Source organism: Drosophila montana, unplaced genomic scaffold (assembly GCF_035044405.1).
Source record: "Drosophila montana isolate Dmon_TW-CO22-7 unplaced genomic scaffold, ASM3504440v1 contig_2084_1, whole genome shotgun sequence".
NCBI classification, from domain to species: domain Eukaryota; kingdom Metazoa; phylum Arthropoda; class Insecta; order Diptera; family Drosophilidae; genus Drosophila; species Drosophila montana.
In genome coordinates, this window is record NW_026996994.1 from 292124 (window position 1) to 308136 (window position 16013).

Sequence of the window (16013 nt, forward strand, 5' to 3'; positions counted from 1 at the left end):
TTCCCAGACCTCATCTCCACCTTCATCCGGCTGCTCCAGGGTCTGTCACTCTCCTTGATTTTGGCTATTTGCAGCACATTGTCTACATCGGCCAACACGATCACCTGCTTTGCCGGTGACAACGGATACTGCCTGTTTTTCACGGGTTCTGTTCATGTTGCAACAGGTGAGTCTTCTCTAGGCCATCCTTTTCGAATTGCAGAAATCCGCGCTTCATGTCGTCCAACTGACTCTTCTGTTCGTCTTCCAGGTCCCACATTTCCGGGTCAGTTACGCCGTTGTCGTCGTCGTCGTCTCGGTAATTGGCCACCTCTGGGTTGGTTACTGTCAGCTTAATGTCTCCGGACACTTTGGGAACTTGCTGAATGGAACGAGCAATTCTGGAGCGAAAGCTCGCCAGAATTCGATATCCAGGTATAGTTCTTGCTTCAGGACGGGGCAGGTATTTTACAAATAAAACGACGCGGCCTAAATTAAACGCTTGGCATCTGCCGCTGTCCTTACCATTGAAGCGTATGGCTACGATGTCCATCCCAATTCCTCCTCTAATTATCGGAATACTTGTCTCAGCAAACTGCCAGACGCTCCAGTGTGCAACAGCCTCTTAAGATTTTTCCTCTAGTTATCTCCATAACCTTATTCGTATCCTTATCGTTATCCTTATTGTTAGCCTTGGTCATTATCTTAATATTCTTGCCTTCTATTTGCTTTGACAGGTACTTCTCTCCTGCCTCTTCCAAACGCGCCTGTCCCACCATCATCACTCCCTCTGGAGTTTCCCGGACAGTTTTCTCACTGTGTGCGTAAAGTCCTCCTAAAGTCCTCCGCACTCTGGACAGGCAGACTCAAGAAACGTGATCGAAATGTCTATAATTCCAGCAGACTAGCCGTGATTGGGTCCTGCCTCTTACAAACACCTCCTCCAGGTTTCTTGGCGAGGTTTTCGCACTATGCGTTGGCATCTCAACCTCATGAACCATCGGCTTCGCTCCTTCTGGATAGTGCGACGGCTACGCATACCCCGATCGGCCTCTGCGACCCATGTTTCGCTCCACATCTCAGCTAACCTCACTTCAGCTCATCTACGGTAAGTGCATCCACCCCATACACATACTTCGCCATGCTCTTCTTCAAGCCCAGCTTTATTATTTTTAGCAGTTCCCGCTCTCTCCCCTCTCCGGTAATCTGCACGGAAGTTGCGATTATTGGGATGCACCAGTTCCTCGCCTGAGTACCTGCCATGAAGACTGGGATGCTAGACGATTACTCTACTCCACGCGCACCTTGCCTCTGCGATTTCGGCAGCACCAGCGCAATGACGCCTGTTCTCGGGTCCGGCACCCATCGCCTCGGTGGCACCGTCACAGTGTTGGGCTTTCTAGCATGGCTCCCTGGCGGCCTGAGCACATCGATGATCCCCTTCATCAACTCCATGTCCGAATGTCGATGTGTCTGATGGGCTAGTGCAATCGCCGCGTTTGCTGCCGAATTGATCACCGAGTTTTCTTTCAGCGTTTTTGGGAACTCTAGGCAGAGGCCTATCTTGTTCCGCGAATTGTTTCTCTAGTTCCACCAGATGGCCCTCCGTCAGGATCTATCACTCCGGTAATCCTCGGAAATTTATCGGCGTTCCCACTAGCTTCATCAGAAAGCCAGTCAGACACCTATTCGTCAGCCATAAGTAACCTCTCCAAATGGAGCCAGTCTAACTTCTACTACTGCCCACAAATCTTAATACCTATCGACAAATTATACTAACAACTGGCAAATAAATAAAAAAATATGCACAACATTAACTCACAAAATATAAAAAAATACAAAAATGGATTTTTAGCAAAACTTTATAAGTACAATCCTGGGGGGAAAGAAAATAAATCCTAACACGGGCCAACTACAATTACCTACGTACAACCTGGGCAGTGAACAAGCACTTAAGCATCTGTCAAATATGATAAACAGTTGCAAACGCATCACCAAAATGCGAACGCGTCGTACTGCCATCAACCACGATAAGAAAAGTCCCCATGCTGATGGATGCTACGGCGAGGTCTGCCCCCATCGCGCTACACGCTGCGCGAATACTCCCTACTCCTGCCACATACGACATCAGATGAGTTAATCTAAAGCCAAGAGAAAACTTTTATGTAACCGCATGTATGGTTTATTTTTTATTCGAATTCAACGCCGAATTCAACGAAGCCTTGTGCTTCTTCTTACTGGGCGCTGTATTTTTAATTTTTTGCTAAGCATAATAAATTTTAAAGTTGCCTATTAATGATTTGAGACTGTTAATTTTGTTTAGTTATAACTTTTTTTGCGTACAACACGCCCTCCGTTGACCGCTTCCAAAGTTAAGCTCCTCGCTCGCTGATCATCTTCCCAGCAATGTAATCAGTGCCGAATTCCGGAACACGTATACCGATAACATTACCGAATAACCATTGAGCATTGAGCATTGAGCATTGAGCATTGAGTAATAAAGAGACAGAGGAGGCTTTTGGATCAAAAGCTCTTTTTCGAAACACTTCATGAGAGATAGCAAGGTTGCAAACACAATTGAGTATAACTCATTGACAAATTGCAAGCACAACACCAGGCTGTCTACAGCCACTTCTGCCGTTGCCCAAAAATCAAAGACAACTTCAGAACATTTCCCATATGAACCAACAACAACCATAATCAAAACAAACGACTCGACAATGAAAAAAGCACACCCCAAATTCTGTCCCTGCTATCCCTTTTTGGTTTGAAGCTACAGCCTATGATCTAAGCTTCTACACTCTTCTAACTCATTGTTGTGGTTTCTAAGCACTGCCATTGAGTAATAAAGAGACAGAGGAGGCTTTTGGATCAAAAGCTCTTTTTCGAAACACTTCATGAGAGATAGCAAGGTTGCAAACACAATTGAGTATAACTCATTGACAAATTGCAAGCACAACACCAGGCTGTCTACAGCCACTTCTGCCGTTGCCCAAAAATCAAAGACAACTTCAGAACATTTCCCATATGAACCAACAACAACCATAATCAAAACAAACGACTCGACAATGAAAAAAGCACACCCCAAATTCTGTCCCTGCTATCCCTTTTTGGTTTGAAGCTACAGCCTATGATCTAAGCTTCTACACTCTTCTAACTCATTGTTGTGGTTTCTAAGCACTGCTATGCCTTTAATTCGCAAAGTCATGTATTCTTCTTCTCCACTCGCTTTCAACTTGCAAGCAGCCCGGCAGATTTTATAATTTTTCATTTTTCGATCAGCAAGGCACCCTTTCTCAAATAGGGTATTTTAACTATTCATAAGCTCTGTACCCAAATACCACTAACCTTCTCATATACACATTGTTATCTAATGTCTGAGAAAAATATAATTTCGTATTTAGTGTGCAACTATTAGTACAATCAATAATAATTGTTTTCTTTAAACATTCTATACCATTTCTATAAATAAGGGTATCAATGCCTCGACACGCCAAATAGTTGTTGGCATGTGTGTCTCATCTCACACACATTGGCAAAAAATATGCATGTATGTGTTTTCCAAGCCAAGGGAAAAAAAGGAATTTGAGAAGATTGCAACATTCTGTTGCGCATGTGACGTCACATGCTAGGGCTTTTTGTATGCGACCGTTGCGTACAATAAAGTAATACATTATTTAATACATCCATTATTATAAAATACCCTATTAATATATTACTTTAATGTACGTAATAAAGATAGAAATATATTCTAAGCATCACAAGATATGAAATTCTTTAAAACGTGACGTCATAGCATATGATGTTGACGCGCCGTATGCGTAACCCTTTGATTTAAATGGCATGGCCTGCTCGCATTCGATTTTTCTACCTACTTGCGACGAGACTCGGCTATGCAACAACAACATTAGAGCCCTAATAGTGTTGTTGTTGTTTCTACGCGCCGCCTTGTTAGAACGAAAGAGAAACCAGCAACAAACACAGTGGCATTATTTGTCCCTTTTCTTTGCACTGAGTTTCCTATGTCCTCATCATCGCGCAGAAACTTTTGATCAAGACGGACGACGATAAAAACAAATGCGCACTGTTGTTGTTTTGCGAGTGATTTGTTGTTGCTTCCTATAGTAAATGAGCTTTATATTTGAGTTGGATTTTGCGTTTGCGGACCATCCCGATCTACCTCTCGGGATTTTCAAAACGGTAAAAAAAGCTCGGAGCAAGCCTTCAGCTCTGTCTCTTTATTACTCAATGAAGCACTGCTATGCCTTTAATTCGCAAAGTCATGTATTCTTCTTCTCCACTCGCTTTCAACTTGCAAGCAGCCCGGCAGATTTTATAATTTTTCATTTTTCGATCAGCAAGGCACCCTTTCTCAAATAGGGTATTTTAACTATTCATAAGCTCTGTACCCAAATACCACTAACCTTCTCATATACACATTGTTATCTAATGTCTGAGAAAAATATAATTTCGTATTTAGTGTGCAACTATTAGTACAATCAATAATAATTGTTTTCTTTAAACATTCTATACCATTTCTATAAATAAGGGTATCAATGCCTCGACACGCCAAATAGTTGTTGGCATGTGTGTCTCATCTCACACACATTGGCAAAAAATATGCATGTATGTGTTTTCCAAGCCAAGGGAAAAAAAGGAATTTGAGAAGATTGCAACATTCTGTTGCGCATGTGACGTCACATGCTAGGGCTTTTTGTATGCGACCGTTGCGTACAATAAAGTAATACATTATTTAATACATCCATTATTATAAAATACCCTATTAATATATTACTTTAATGTACGTAATAAAGATAGAAATATATTCTAAGCATCACAAGATATGAAATTCTTTAAAACGTGACGTCATAGCATATGATGTTGACGCGCCGTATGCGTAACCCTTTGATTTAAATGGCATGGCCTGCTCGCATTCGATTTTTCTACCTACTTGCGCCGAGACTCGGCTATGCAACAACAACATTAGAGCCCTAATAGTGTTGTTGTTGTTTCTACGCGCCGCCTTGTTAGAACGAAAGAGAAACCAGCAACAAACACAGTGGCATTATTTGTCCCTTTTCTTTGCACTGAGTTTCCTATGTCCTCATCATCGCGCAGAAACTTTTGATCAAGACGGACGACGAAAAAAACAAATGCGCATTGTTGTTGTTTTGCGAGTGATTTGTTGTTGCTTCCTATAGTAAATGAGCTTTATTTTTGAGTTGGATTTTGCGTTTGCGGACCATCCCGATCTACCTCTCATGATTTTCAAAACGGTAAAAAAAGCTCGGAGCAAGCCTTCAGCTCTGTCTCTTTATTACTCAATGGGAAACTCCTTTGGCTTACTCTCTTCCATATGATTTGTGCGATAGAACGGCATCGCTGTTTTTTATCTCGCTCCCACTACAGGAAACTGCTTTGGCTTACTCTCTTCCATATGATTTGTGCGATAGAACGGCATCGCTGTTTATTTTTATCTCGCTCGCACTTACTCTCAGTGCTCTCAATGGTCTCTTTATGACCATTGAGTAATAAAGAGACAGAGCTGAAGGCTTGCTCCGAGCTTTTTTTACCGTTTTGAAAATCCCGAGAGGTAGATCGGGATGGTCCGCAAACGCAAAATCCAACTCAAATATAAAGCTCATTTACTATAGGAAGCAACAACAAATCACTCGCAAAACAACAACAGTGCGCATTTGTTTTTATCGTCGTCCGTCTTGATCAAAAGTTTCTGCGCGATGATGAGGACATAGGAAACTCAGTGCAAAGAAAAGGGACAAATAATGCCACTGTGTTTGTTGCTGGTTTCTCTTTCGTTCTAACAAGGCGGCGCGTAGAAACAACAACAACACTATTAGGGCTCTAATGTTGTTGTTGCATAGCCGAGTCTCGTCGCAAGTAGGTAGAAAATCGAATGCGAGCAGGCCATGCCATTTAAATCAAAGGGTTACGCATACGGCGCGTCAACATCATATGCTATGACGTCACGTTTTAAAGAATTTCATATCTTGTGATGCTTAGAATATATTTCTATCTTTATTACGTACATTAAAGTAATATATTAATAGGGTATTTTATAATAATGGATGTATTAAATAATGTATTACTTTATTGTACGCAACGGTCGCATACAAAAAGCCCTAGCATGTGACGTCACATGCGCAACAGAATGTTGCAATCTTCTCAAATTCCTTTTTTTCCCTTGGCTTGGAAAACACATACATGCATATTTTTTGCCAATGTGTGTGAGATGAGACACACATGCCAACAACTATTTGGCGTGTCGAGGCATTGATACCCTTATTTATAGAAATGGTATAGAATGTTTAAAGAAAACAATTATTATTGATTGTACTAATAGTTGCACACTAAATACGAAATTATATTTTTCTCAGACATTAGATAACAATGTGTATATGAGAAGGTTAGTGGTATTTGGGTACAGAGCTTATGAATAGTTAAAATACCCTATTTGAGAAAGGGTGCCTTGCTGATCGAAAAATGAAAAATTATAAAATCTGCCGGGCTGCTTGCAAGTTGAAAGCGAGTGGAGAAGAAGAATACATGACTTTGCGAATTAAAGGCATAGCAGTGCTTCATTGAGTAATAAAGAGACAGAGCTGAAGGCTTGCTCCGAGCTTTTTTTACCGTTTTGAAAATCCCGAGAGGTAGATCGGGATGGTCCGCAAACGCAAAATCCAACTCAAATATAAAGCTCATTTACTATAGGAAGCAACAACAAATCACTCGCAAAACAACAACAGTGCGCATTTGTTTTTATCGTCGTCCGTCTTGATCAAAAGTTTCTGCGCGATGATGAGGACATAGGAAACTCAGTGCAAAGAAAAGGGACAAATAATGCCACTGTGTTTGTTGCTGGTTTCTCTTTCGTTCTAACAAGGCGGCGCGTAGAAACAACAACAACACTATTAGGGCTCTAATGTTGTTGTTGCATAGCCGAGTCTCGTCGCAAGTAGGTAGAAAAATCGAATGCGAGCAGGCCATGCCATTTAAATCAAAGGGTTACGCATACGGCGCGTCAACATCATATGCTATGACGTCACGTTTTAAAGAATTTCATATCTTGTGATGCTTAGAATATATTTCTATCTTTATTACGTACATTAAAGTAATATATTAATAGGGTATTTTATAATAATGGATGTATTAAATAATGTATTACTTTATTGTACGCAACGGTCGCATACAAAAAGCCCTAGCATGTGACGTCACATGCGCAACAGAATGTTGCAATCTTCTCAAATTCCTTTTTTTCCCTTGGCTTGGAAAACACATACATGCATATTTTTTGCCAATGTGTGTGAGATGAGACACACATGCCAACAACTATTTGGCGTGTCGAGGCATTGATACCCTTATTTATAGAAATGGTATAGAATGTTTAAAGAAAACAATTATTATTGATTGTACTAATAGTTGCACACTAAATACGAAATTATATTTTTCTCAGACATTAGATAACAATGTGTATATGAGAAGGTTAGTGGTATTTGGGTACAGAGCTTATGAATAGTTAAAATACCCTATTTGAGAAAGGGTGCCTTGCTGATCGAAAAATGAAAAATTATAAAATCTGCCGGGCTGCTTGCAAGTTGAAAGCGAGTGGAGAAGAAGAATACATGACTTTGCGAATTAAAGGCATAGCAGTGCTTAGAAACCACAACAATGAGTTAGAAGAGTGTAGAAGCTTAGATCATAGGCTGTAGCTTCAAACCAAAAAGGGATAGCAGGGACAGAATTTGGGGTGTGCTTTTTTCATTGTCGAGTCGTTTGTTTTGATTATGGTTGTTGTTGGTTCATATGGGAAATGTTCTGAAGTTGTCTTTGATTTTTGGGCAACGGCAGAAGTGGCTGTAGACAGCCTGGTGTTGTGCTTGCAATTTGTCAATGAGTTATACTCAATTGTGTTTGCAACCTTGCTATCTCTCATGAAGTGTTTCGAAAAAGAGCTTTTGATCCAAAAGCCTCCTCTGTCTCTTTATTACTCAATGAGCTCTGTCTCTTTATTACTCAATGCCAAAAAGGGATAGCAGGGACAGAATTTGGGGTGTGCTTTTTTCATTGTCGAGTCGTTTGTTTTGATTATGGTTGTTGTTGGTTCATATGGGAAATGTTCTGAAGTTGTCTTTGATTTTTGGGCAACGGCAGAAGTGGCTGTAGACAGCCTGGTGTTGTGCTTGCAATTTGTCAATGAGTTATACTCAATTGTGTTTGCAACCTTGCTATCTCTCATGAAGTGTTTCGAAAAAGAGCTTTTGATCCAAAAGCCTCCTCTGTCTCTTTATTACTCAATGACTCAATGCCAAATAACAAACAAATATCGACGCTGCCGATAGTACAAAATGCTCTATAAATATATATATATTTTAACTTATAGTAGTGCAAACAATCGAGTTGAAGATATTGTTGTTGCATGAATACATCCCGGTAGTAAAACGCCTATTTAATTTGGCATTGAATCTACATAAAATATTATGCATATTTCAATTTCCTGAATCCATTAAAAATGGGTAGAAGAGGTAAAATGTATGTATTTGTGCAAATGTGTGTAACAGGCATTCCTTCTGCCTCTCTGCATCTCCGTCCCCATAAAGTATATATATATATATATATATTCTTCACTAGCATCACAGCCCCAGTCGATCTAGCCATGTCCGTCCATCCGTATGTATGAACGCAGGAATATCAGAACCTATAAGAGCTAGAGACTTGATATGTGGAATGTAGGTCCTCCTAGTGCCCGCGCAGTACGAATTTGTTTCTGATGATCGATAACCCCCGTTTCTAAGTAATCGATAAAAATCTATCATCTGTCATGCTTATCATTTTTGTGGCAGTGCATTCAAACCGAATCAAACATTTTTAAAGTGCACTTTATTTGAAAGAAACAGACTTAATATTTTTCATTGAAACTAGAATTACTTAGCATAAATTAAAATTATTGGCAGTTATAATAAATATGCACTTAATTATTGAAGCAGTTAAGGACATTATACAGTAGTTTGCATTATTTTTTCGGCCCGCTCAATGCTGCATAAAATTGTTCAACACTGAATTCAAACAGTGGTTCAGTTCCCGTGGCCACTAGTATTTCGATACAATTTTGCAAAGAAAAACATAAGTTTCGTGGGTCAGGTTAGCATCGATCACATAGTGTCGAATTTTGGAACTTGGTTCCGGAGCCGGAATCACTCACTTTAATGCATATAGTTATGTTCATCAGCACAAAACCAATTGTTTTTTAATACACATTTGCTAAAAACGATATTATATAGGTTTTTCATTTAAAGCTATGGTGTGTTGGTAGGGGGTGACGATATCTATAAAATAAATGATTTTCAATATATATGTTCAAGAAGCTACATGTCAAATGAGCCAACTTTTGCTCTTAAAACCTCTTAAAACCTTAACAGATTTTTGATATCGATTTCCATCGATGGCTGGTACCGGGAGAAGCTATCGATTGCCGGAAACTAACTCGTACTGCGCGGGCACTAGGAGGACCAACGTCTTAATTCTAGCTCCTGTAGATTCTGAGATCCTTGTGTTCATACACACGAACGGACGGACGGAAAGAGAGACTGACATGGCTATCCCAATCGTACATTATTTGAGCTAAAGCAGGTGGCACAAAATCTGGTTATAAGTGTCATTAAAGGCAGTCTATTGCACTTAGGTATTAATGTTTTCGATATACCCTGAACCCAACGAAAATGGATAAAAAGGGTATAATGCATTTATGCAAATGTATGTAAAAGGCAGAAGGAAGCATCTCCGACCCCATAAAGTCTATATGTATATTCTTGATCAGCATCAATAGCCGAATCGATCTAGCCATGTCCGTCTGTCTGTACGTCCGTGCGTCCGTCCGTATGTGTGAACGCAAGGATCTCAAAACCTATAAGAGCTAGACTTGAAATTTAGCTGTAGGTCCTCCTAGTGCCCGCACAGATCGAGTTTGTTTCCGATATTCGATAACGTGTCTGGTTTGCAAGTAATCGATAATAATCGATATCGAAATTCTTTTTTTTTTATTTTAGCAATTTTGGTAAATAATAAGAGCTAGAGTCACCAAACTTGACATGTAGCTTCTAGAATAGTATATATATATAAAGTATCTTTCATTTTATACCTATTGCCACTTCTCCGCTACCTCCACAAAGCTATAAATCAAGTTAATAATCTAACTTGTATAGACCTTTAATTTAAGCCACAATATTTTTATTCAATTAACTTTTTGAGAATACACAAATATTCTATGGCACAATAAGATGTACTGTCGAAAATCGGTTAAGAAACACAATGGTTATTTGGGCACGTGTAACCAGCAGCTAACGCAAATTCCAAGAATTTCTGTATACATGTACACACACATTATCATGCGCTTCTGCTTTGAATTCTATCAACAGCATTGCAATTGCGATTGTTTTTTATTCTGTGCTGCTATTTAAATTTGTTTTTTTCTCACTAAGACTCAATAATTGGAGCGGCTGTTGGGTTCTGCTGCGAGCTCGAGACCTACCAAAGAAATTTTTTTTTTTTGGCTGGTGTGGCTGTTGTGTACAGGCGGCGGCATGTAGTGCGGTTAGTTGCGACTTCGCCAAGAAACGTTTTTTTTTTTAATATATCTTTATTACTACTACAGCAAGCGAGCGAGTAGCGCGAGCTGCATTTGGTGTTGGAAGGAGAGGGTTCAGGGTATCCTCTAGCCGGGAGCTCCAGACTTGAACCTCTTACTTGTTTTATTATAACATTATATTATAAGTGCAGAATATATATATTCGTTGATAGTTGTTAAGTTTAACATATAATAAACACACATAAACATAACTATTTAATAAAAAAGTGGGTTTAAAATCACAAAAACAGCATATTATTAAAGAGGATTTTGCTTATCTCTTCAAAAAACAAAATATGTTTGAACATATATACATATCTCGCTTTTACACTTATTGATCTCGTCATACGACAACAACAAGAACTCTTCGCTTTTTCTTCTTTCGTTGTGCTCTTCGACAGCGTGTATTGCTCAACTAGACTCACAAAACTTAATAAAAGTTTTTGACGAAGTAAAGTGCCTGACGAAGCCAGAAACCGAATCTGCTTCGTGTTTCTTATGATTTTTTTGTGGGCAGATCGCTTTGAAAATATAATATGTGCGACCTCTTATTATAATATACCCAAATTTAGAGATTTATTTCAAGTTATTATCTATAACCACTCAGCATTCAACATATATAGGACTGCCAGAACAAAAAAAAAGGTTGCCACGTTGTTCAAGTTCAATCCTTTTTCATGCGCTCAGAGAGCGAGAGACTAAGAAATGCTACATGTGATAGAACGACATCTCTGATTTGTATTTTGCTCCCACTACAGGAAACTGCATTGGCTCAGTTCTCTCAATGTTCTCTCATTAATGCCTATTAGTATATGTATTGTTTTTTCGGATGTCAATGTATAGTATGTGTGTTTATGTGTATGTATTATTTGAAACAATGGAAGGTTTTGTCATATCGCGACGAAAATATTACATTTTACAATGTTATTGTATGAACAAGTACCTAAGCGTGTGCATAGAACTATTTGGGCCTGCCATGCACGCAAACTTACACACGTTTTTATATGTATTCAAGCATTTAAGCGCTTGTGTTGCCTTTTGGTTGTCTGCCTATCCGATACAAATTTGACAAGATTTGAAGTTATTGGGTTTTTTAATTTCTAACTCGCCAATGTTTTTGAAAAACACTTTTAGAAAGCGAAAACGCTTGACGCGCTCGCCCACCTGCATATGAAGGCCAATTAGATGATCACTGAAATGAAATTTATACAAAAAAAAATATTTAAAATATTGAGTGCTTTAATAAAGATCAGCGGTCATATGAGAATTAAATAATAAAGAAGGAGAAAGAAAACTCCGCCCGGTCATTCTGCAATCCAAATAAAAGCGAAAAATCCTTTCACACAAATTATATACATAGCTCTCTAACTTCCTCAGTCTCTAAGCAAGTAAACGAGGTACACACCCGAGCAAAAATGAAGCGACCACACAGAAGAAGTGGCTGCCTGTTTCAACTGAATGGCTCGTGATCTAACGTTGGCGTTTAACCAAAGCTTTAAGCAAACAATGCTATCGATATTTTTCTAATGATTCTGAATTTGTATGGTTCTGATTTTATTTTTTTACTATCCCTTAAAAAAGGAAAGCAGGTAAATTTAAATATAAATTTCCATACTAATATTTTTTTATTATAGTTTAGAGATTCTAACTGAACCCTAAGATAATATTGGAGCTATTGGGTCTCGTCTAATTCTTTTTTAAAACGCAAGGTGCTCGATCTTTCGTAAACCGAAAGTTTCGTCCGTTTTTCTCAATTTTCTCCGTAAAATAAAAGTAAACTCCTTTTTAATATTACATTAATAATTTATTTATTTTTTACCCCTGTCTAAAAATGAGTGTTGTCAGTGAACAACAGTTACATTAATGCCAAGGATGGAAATTAGAATGATGCATAAGCAGTGTAGATGGGTTATATATCAAACTTGTACGTTTTGTAACAATTTATCGATAAGCTTAATCGCATTCAATTAACTTGTCGGTAGGACATTGTTAAAATAAATTACGAAAGTTAATATATTTTGTTTTTTTGTTATGTACGTCCAGTCCTTTATATGTGTCACTTATAAAAACTAAAATAACGATAATGCATTTGCTATGTGCTGGTGATGAACAATTTTTGTAACAAGAATGGCCGACGCCCACGCCCAAAAAAATAATTTAATGTTCAATAATTGTACCTCTGGTAAATTTTTATCACATATAATTTTATCACTGTATTTTACATATATTTATAATTAATTGCAGATTTTTTAAAAACGCAAAATTCCAATTTTGACGAAATATCGAAAGCGCAATGTCACAAATAATTCCAATTACACCCACACCACAAATGCTGACGACATCAACAATAACACCAGTTGAAACTGCAAAGCCACAACTCACTTTTCCTTCTGTAGTTAACAGTACTCACACAAATGAACTGGCTTCAGCCCCCGATGTTATATTAAGAGCGTCAACTATATTTGGCGAGTTTAAACATAACTCTTCATTGGATCTCGAAAATGTACATAACACGATGGAGACTGAGAACAATTTAATATCAGACACTCTAGAACTTAGCGGTGACTCTAAAATTCGAATAATGCCAACTATAAAGCTGTTGGCTACTCCTCATGCAGCAGATCCCAAACGAAAATTCGTATGTCCGTACGATAACTGCACAAAAAGCTATGGAAAAAGTTCCCACCTTCGCTCCCATCTCACGTGGCATACAGGCATTAAACCCTTTGTGTGCACTGAGCCAAAGTGCGGGAAGGGATTCACTCGTTCTGACGAACTCAATCGTCATCTGCGGACCCATACAGGAGAAAAACCGTTTGAATGCCGCCAGTGCAGTAAAAAGTTTTCTCGAAGCGATCATCTAACCAAGCATTTGGCAACCCACGATAGGCAATTGAAGAGTAGTAACCTAAAACGTTCGATGCCTAATACCAGACTAAAAGCAACGAAAAAAAATGTTTCAGACGCTGACTCGGGCTATCATTTTATGGCTGTACTTGGTGGGGGTGAATCAAGTACAAATCAAAATCAACAATCACAGCCCGCAACAATATCTGCATTTGAGCACACTCCACTAAGAATTAAATTAGAACGGTCAGAACATAGTGACAAATATCAGATATCCCCCTTACCTGAAAACCAATTGACAGCAGGCCTTAGCGACAAATCCGAGGTTAAATATGAGCCTGCAGAGGAAATTGTACGCACACTTTCACAGTTACCGTCACAGGATGGTCCCACTACCTACGGTATGCCGCATTTTGTGCAAGATAGGCCCTTTCGTTGTCGTCAATGTGAGAAAAGATTTAAACGCCAAGATGATCTAAACCGTCATAATCGCACGCACACGGGTGAGAAGCCTTACGCATGTACTCAATGTTGTCGACGATTTGTTCGCAGTGATCACCTGAAAAAACATCAACAGACTCATCTAAAATCCCGATAGCTTCTTAGATAACAATTCATTTTAAATGCAGTAGCATCCGAAGAACATTTAGTTGAATCAGGCCAGTGTTTGGGAGCAAAAAATATAATAAAATGAATTCACAAACTAACTATAATCTACGATTTTTATTTCTTTCCCTTGGTATCAAGAAATTCAGAAGATTTCTAGCGATGCGTACAAAGTGCGGCTTTAATACCGCTTACCACGTTTTTGAATATACAATTAACTCCTAGAATAACATTTATTTTTAACCAGAATGGTTTTCTCAAGACGAATGCATATTGGAATATTTGAGTGCCTGAATTTAGATGTGTTATCAACTTTCAGTAGAAACCAAATTTGCATTTGCAATTTAAGCAAAGTACAGTATTAAGTTTTTAACAAGCTGAATTATATTTATATGTGCAAAGACTGTAAACCAGGCTTAAACCAAACTGGTTCGAACCCGCCTTTTTACGAACTGAACATTGAATAAGTTTCATAAGTCATTACCAAACCTTAAACCAGACCAAACCATATTTTTGTAACACTACGTTGAGCGAAAAAGGTGGGGAGCGTTCGCGACTGCTCGCTCGATTCGCACGCAATGAGCGAAATGCGGTCCCCTTTATGATGCCTATGGCCTTCCACGGTTATTGACCGACATATCCAATACGCATATGTGCATATGGGCAGCAACATGGCATCCAGAAGTCAAATTTGAGTGGCGGTAAAAGAAGGCCGTGCTGTGCGCAAACGAACTTGGTTAAGTTTCCAGCTCCCCAAAAAAATTAAGATTAAAAGAATTAAACTTCCAGAGGTCGAGACACGAAAACATCTAAACATTTAATAATTTTTTAAAAATTTCCAATAAACATATATATGTATGCATATACAAAAAGTGCCGATCAAAAATATAAAAGGACATAAAAATTAAAACTCTTAAATACACAATTAAAACTTAAAGACAACAACTTAAGGAAATATCATGAAAGAAGCCGGAGATCGTGGACAAGCCTGGCGCCCTCAACGTGGATCCCTTTGATGCCAATTGTTTTAATTGGTTCCGGCAATTTGCGTAAATACGATTATATGTTTCTGTCGTCGCAATGGTGTACGACAGGGATATTTCGCTGTGTATTGTAGCCGCATCGGATTCAGGCTCATTGTTCTTAAGCGCATTGACATTTTGGCGCGGTAAGGCATCAGCGACGTGATTTTCTTTGCCTGACTTGTAGAACATTTTTGCGACGGTCTCGTCGAGCGAGACTTCCAGCGCTTAATTTTTGCGTTTGGGTTCGCTTTCGAAACCGCAAACATGAGGAGTTGGTGGTCCGTAAATATGTTGATGTCTCCCACCCCAGTGGGGTAGTGACAAAGCTTTGCCAAGGCCCAAACAATGGCTAGTAACTCACGCTCGTTAGTTGAGTAGTTCAGTTCCCTGTCTTTCAACGTTCTGGAGATCATTGTTATCGGTCGCCCGTTTTGGGAGAGGACTGCCCCAATGCCATAATTTTATGCATCAGTAGTCAAGTCAAAAAGCGTCTTCCGACTCTAAAATGTTACTGATTCTCTCGAACGCGTTGGGTTGAACTTCACTCAGCTGGATGGGAATTTTTTTCGACCTATGCTTACTTATAGAGCCACATTCCTTTTAAGATTTCTGAGAGATAGCAAAGCCACAAAGTCATTTGTGAAACATCTATAGTAGCTGGCGAGTCCCTGAAGTCCTAGTGCCGTTGTTTGTCCCAATGAAACTAAGGTATTCTATGTTTGTTCTACAAAATTCTGACTTTTCTTGTTGCCGCTCTCATGTTGGATTCAATTAGGCTTTTGAGAACCCAGTCAACGTGTTTGACGTGGTCTGCATCGCTTCTCGAAAACACGATTTCATGTTTGTCGTATTCTGGCTCGCCTTCAGTCTCGAGTGCTTTGGTGGCAGAGTCGTTGTACGCCTCCTCGGTTAGACCA

The 16013-nt window shown here is 39.1% G+C and overlaps 1 protein-coding gene across 1 annotated transcript; it reads left to right on the forward strand.

The window, feature by feature from the left end:
* Positions 1-12589: 12589 nt before the first annotated feature.
* LOC135426863 (zinc finger protein 436) lies at positions 12590-14178 on the forward strand. Its single transcript, XM_064680190.1, has 2 exons — positions 12590-12800; positions 12863-14178. Exon 2 carries the CDS (start codon positions 12912-12914, stop codon positions 14061-14063), a length of 1152 nt encoding a protein of 383 aa, XP_064536260.1. The 5' UTR covers positions 12590-12800; positions 12863-12911; the 3' UTR covers positions 14064-14178.
* The last annotated feature ends 1835 nt before the right edge of the window (positions 14179-16013 follow it).

What these genes read in the sequence shown, in the direction of transcription:
- LOC135426863 (XM_064680190.1), top strand. Translation starts at nt 12,912, where the DNA reads ATGTCACAAATAATTCCAATTACACCCACACCACAAATGCTGACGACA.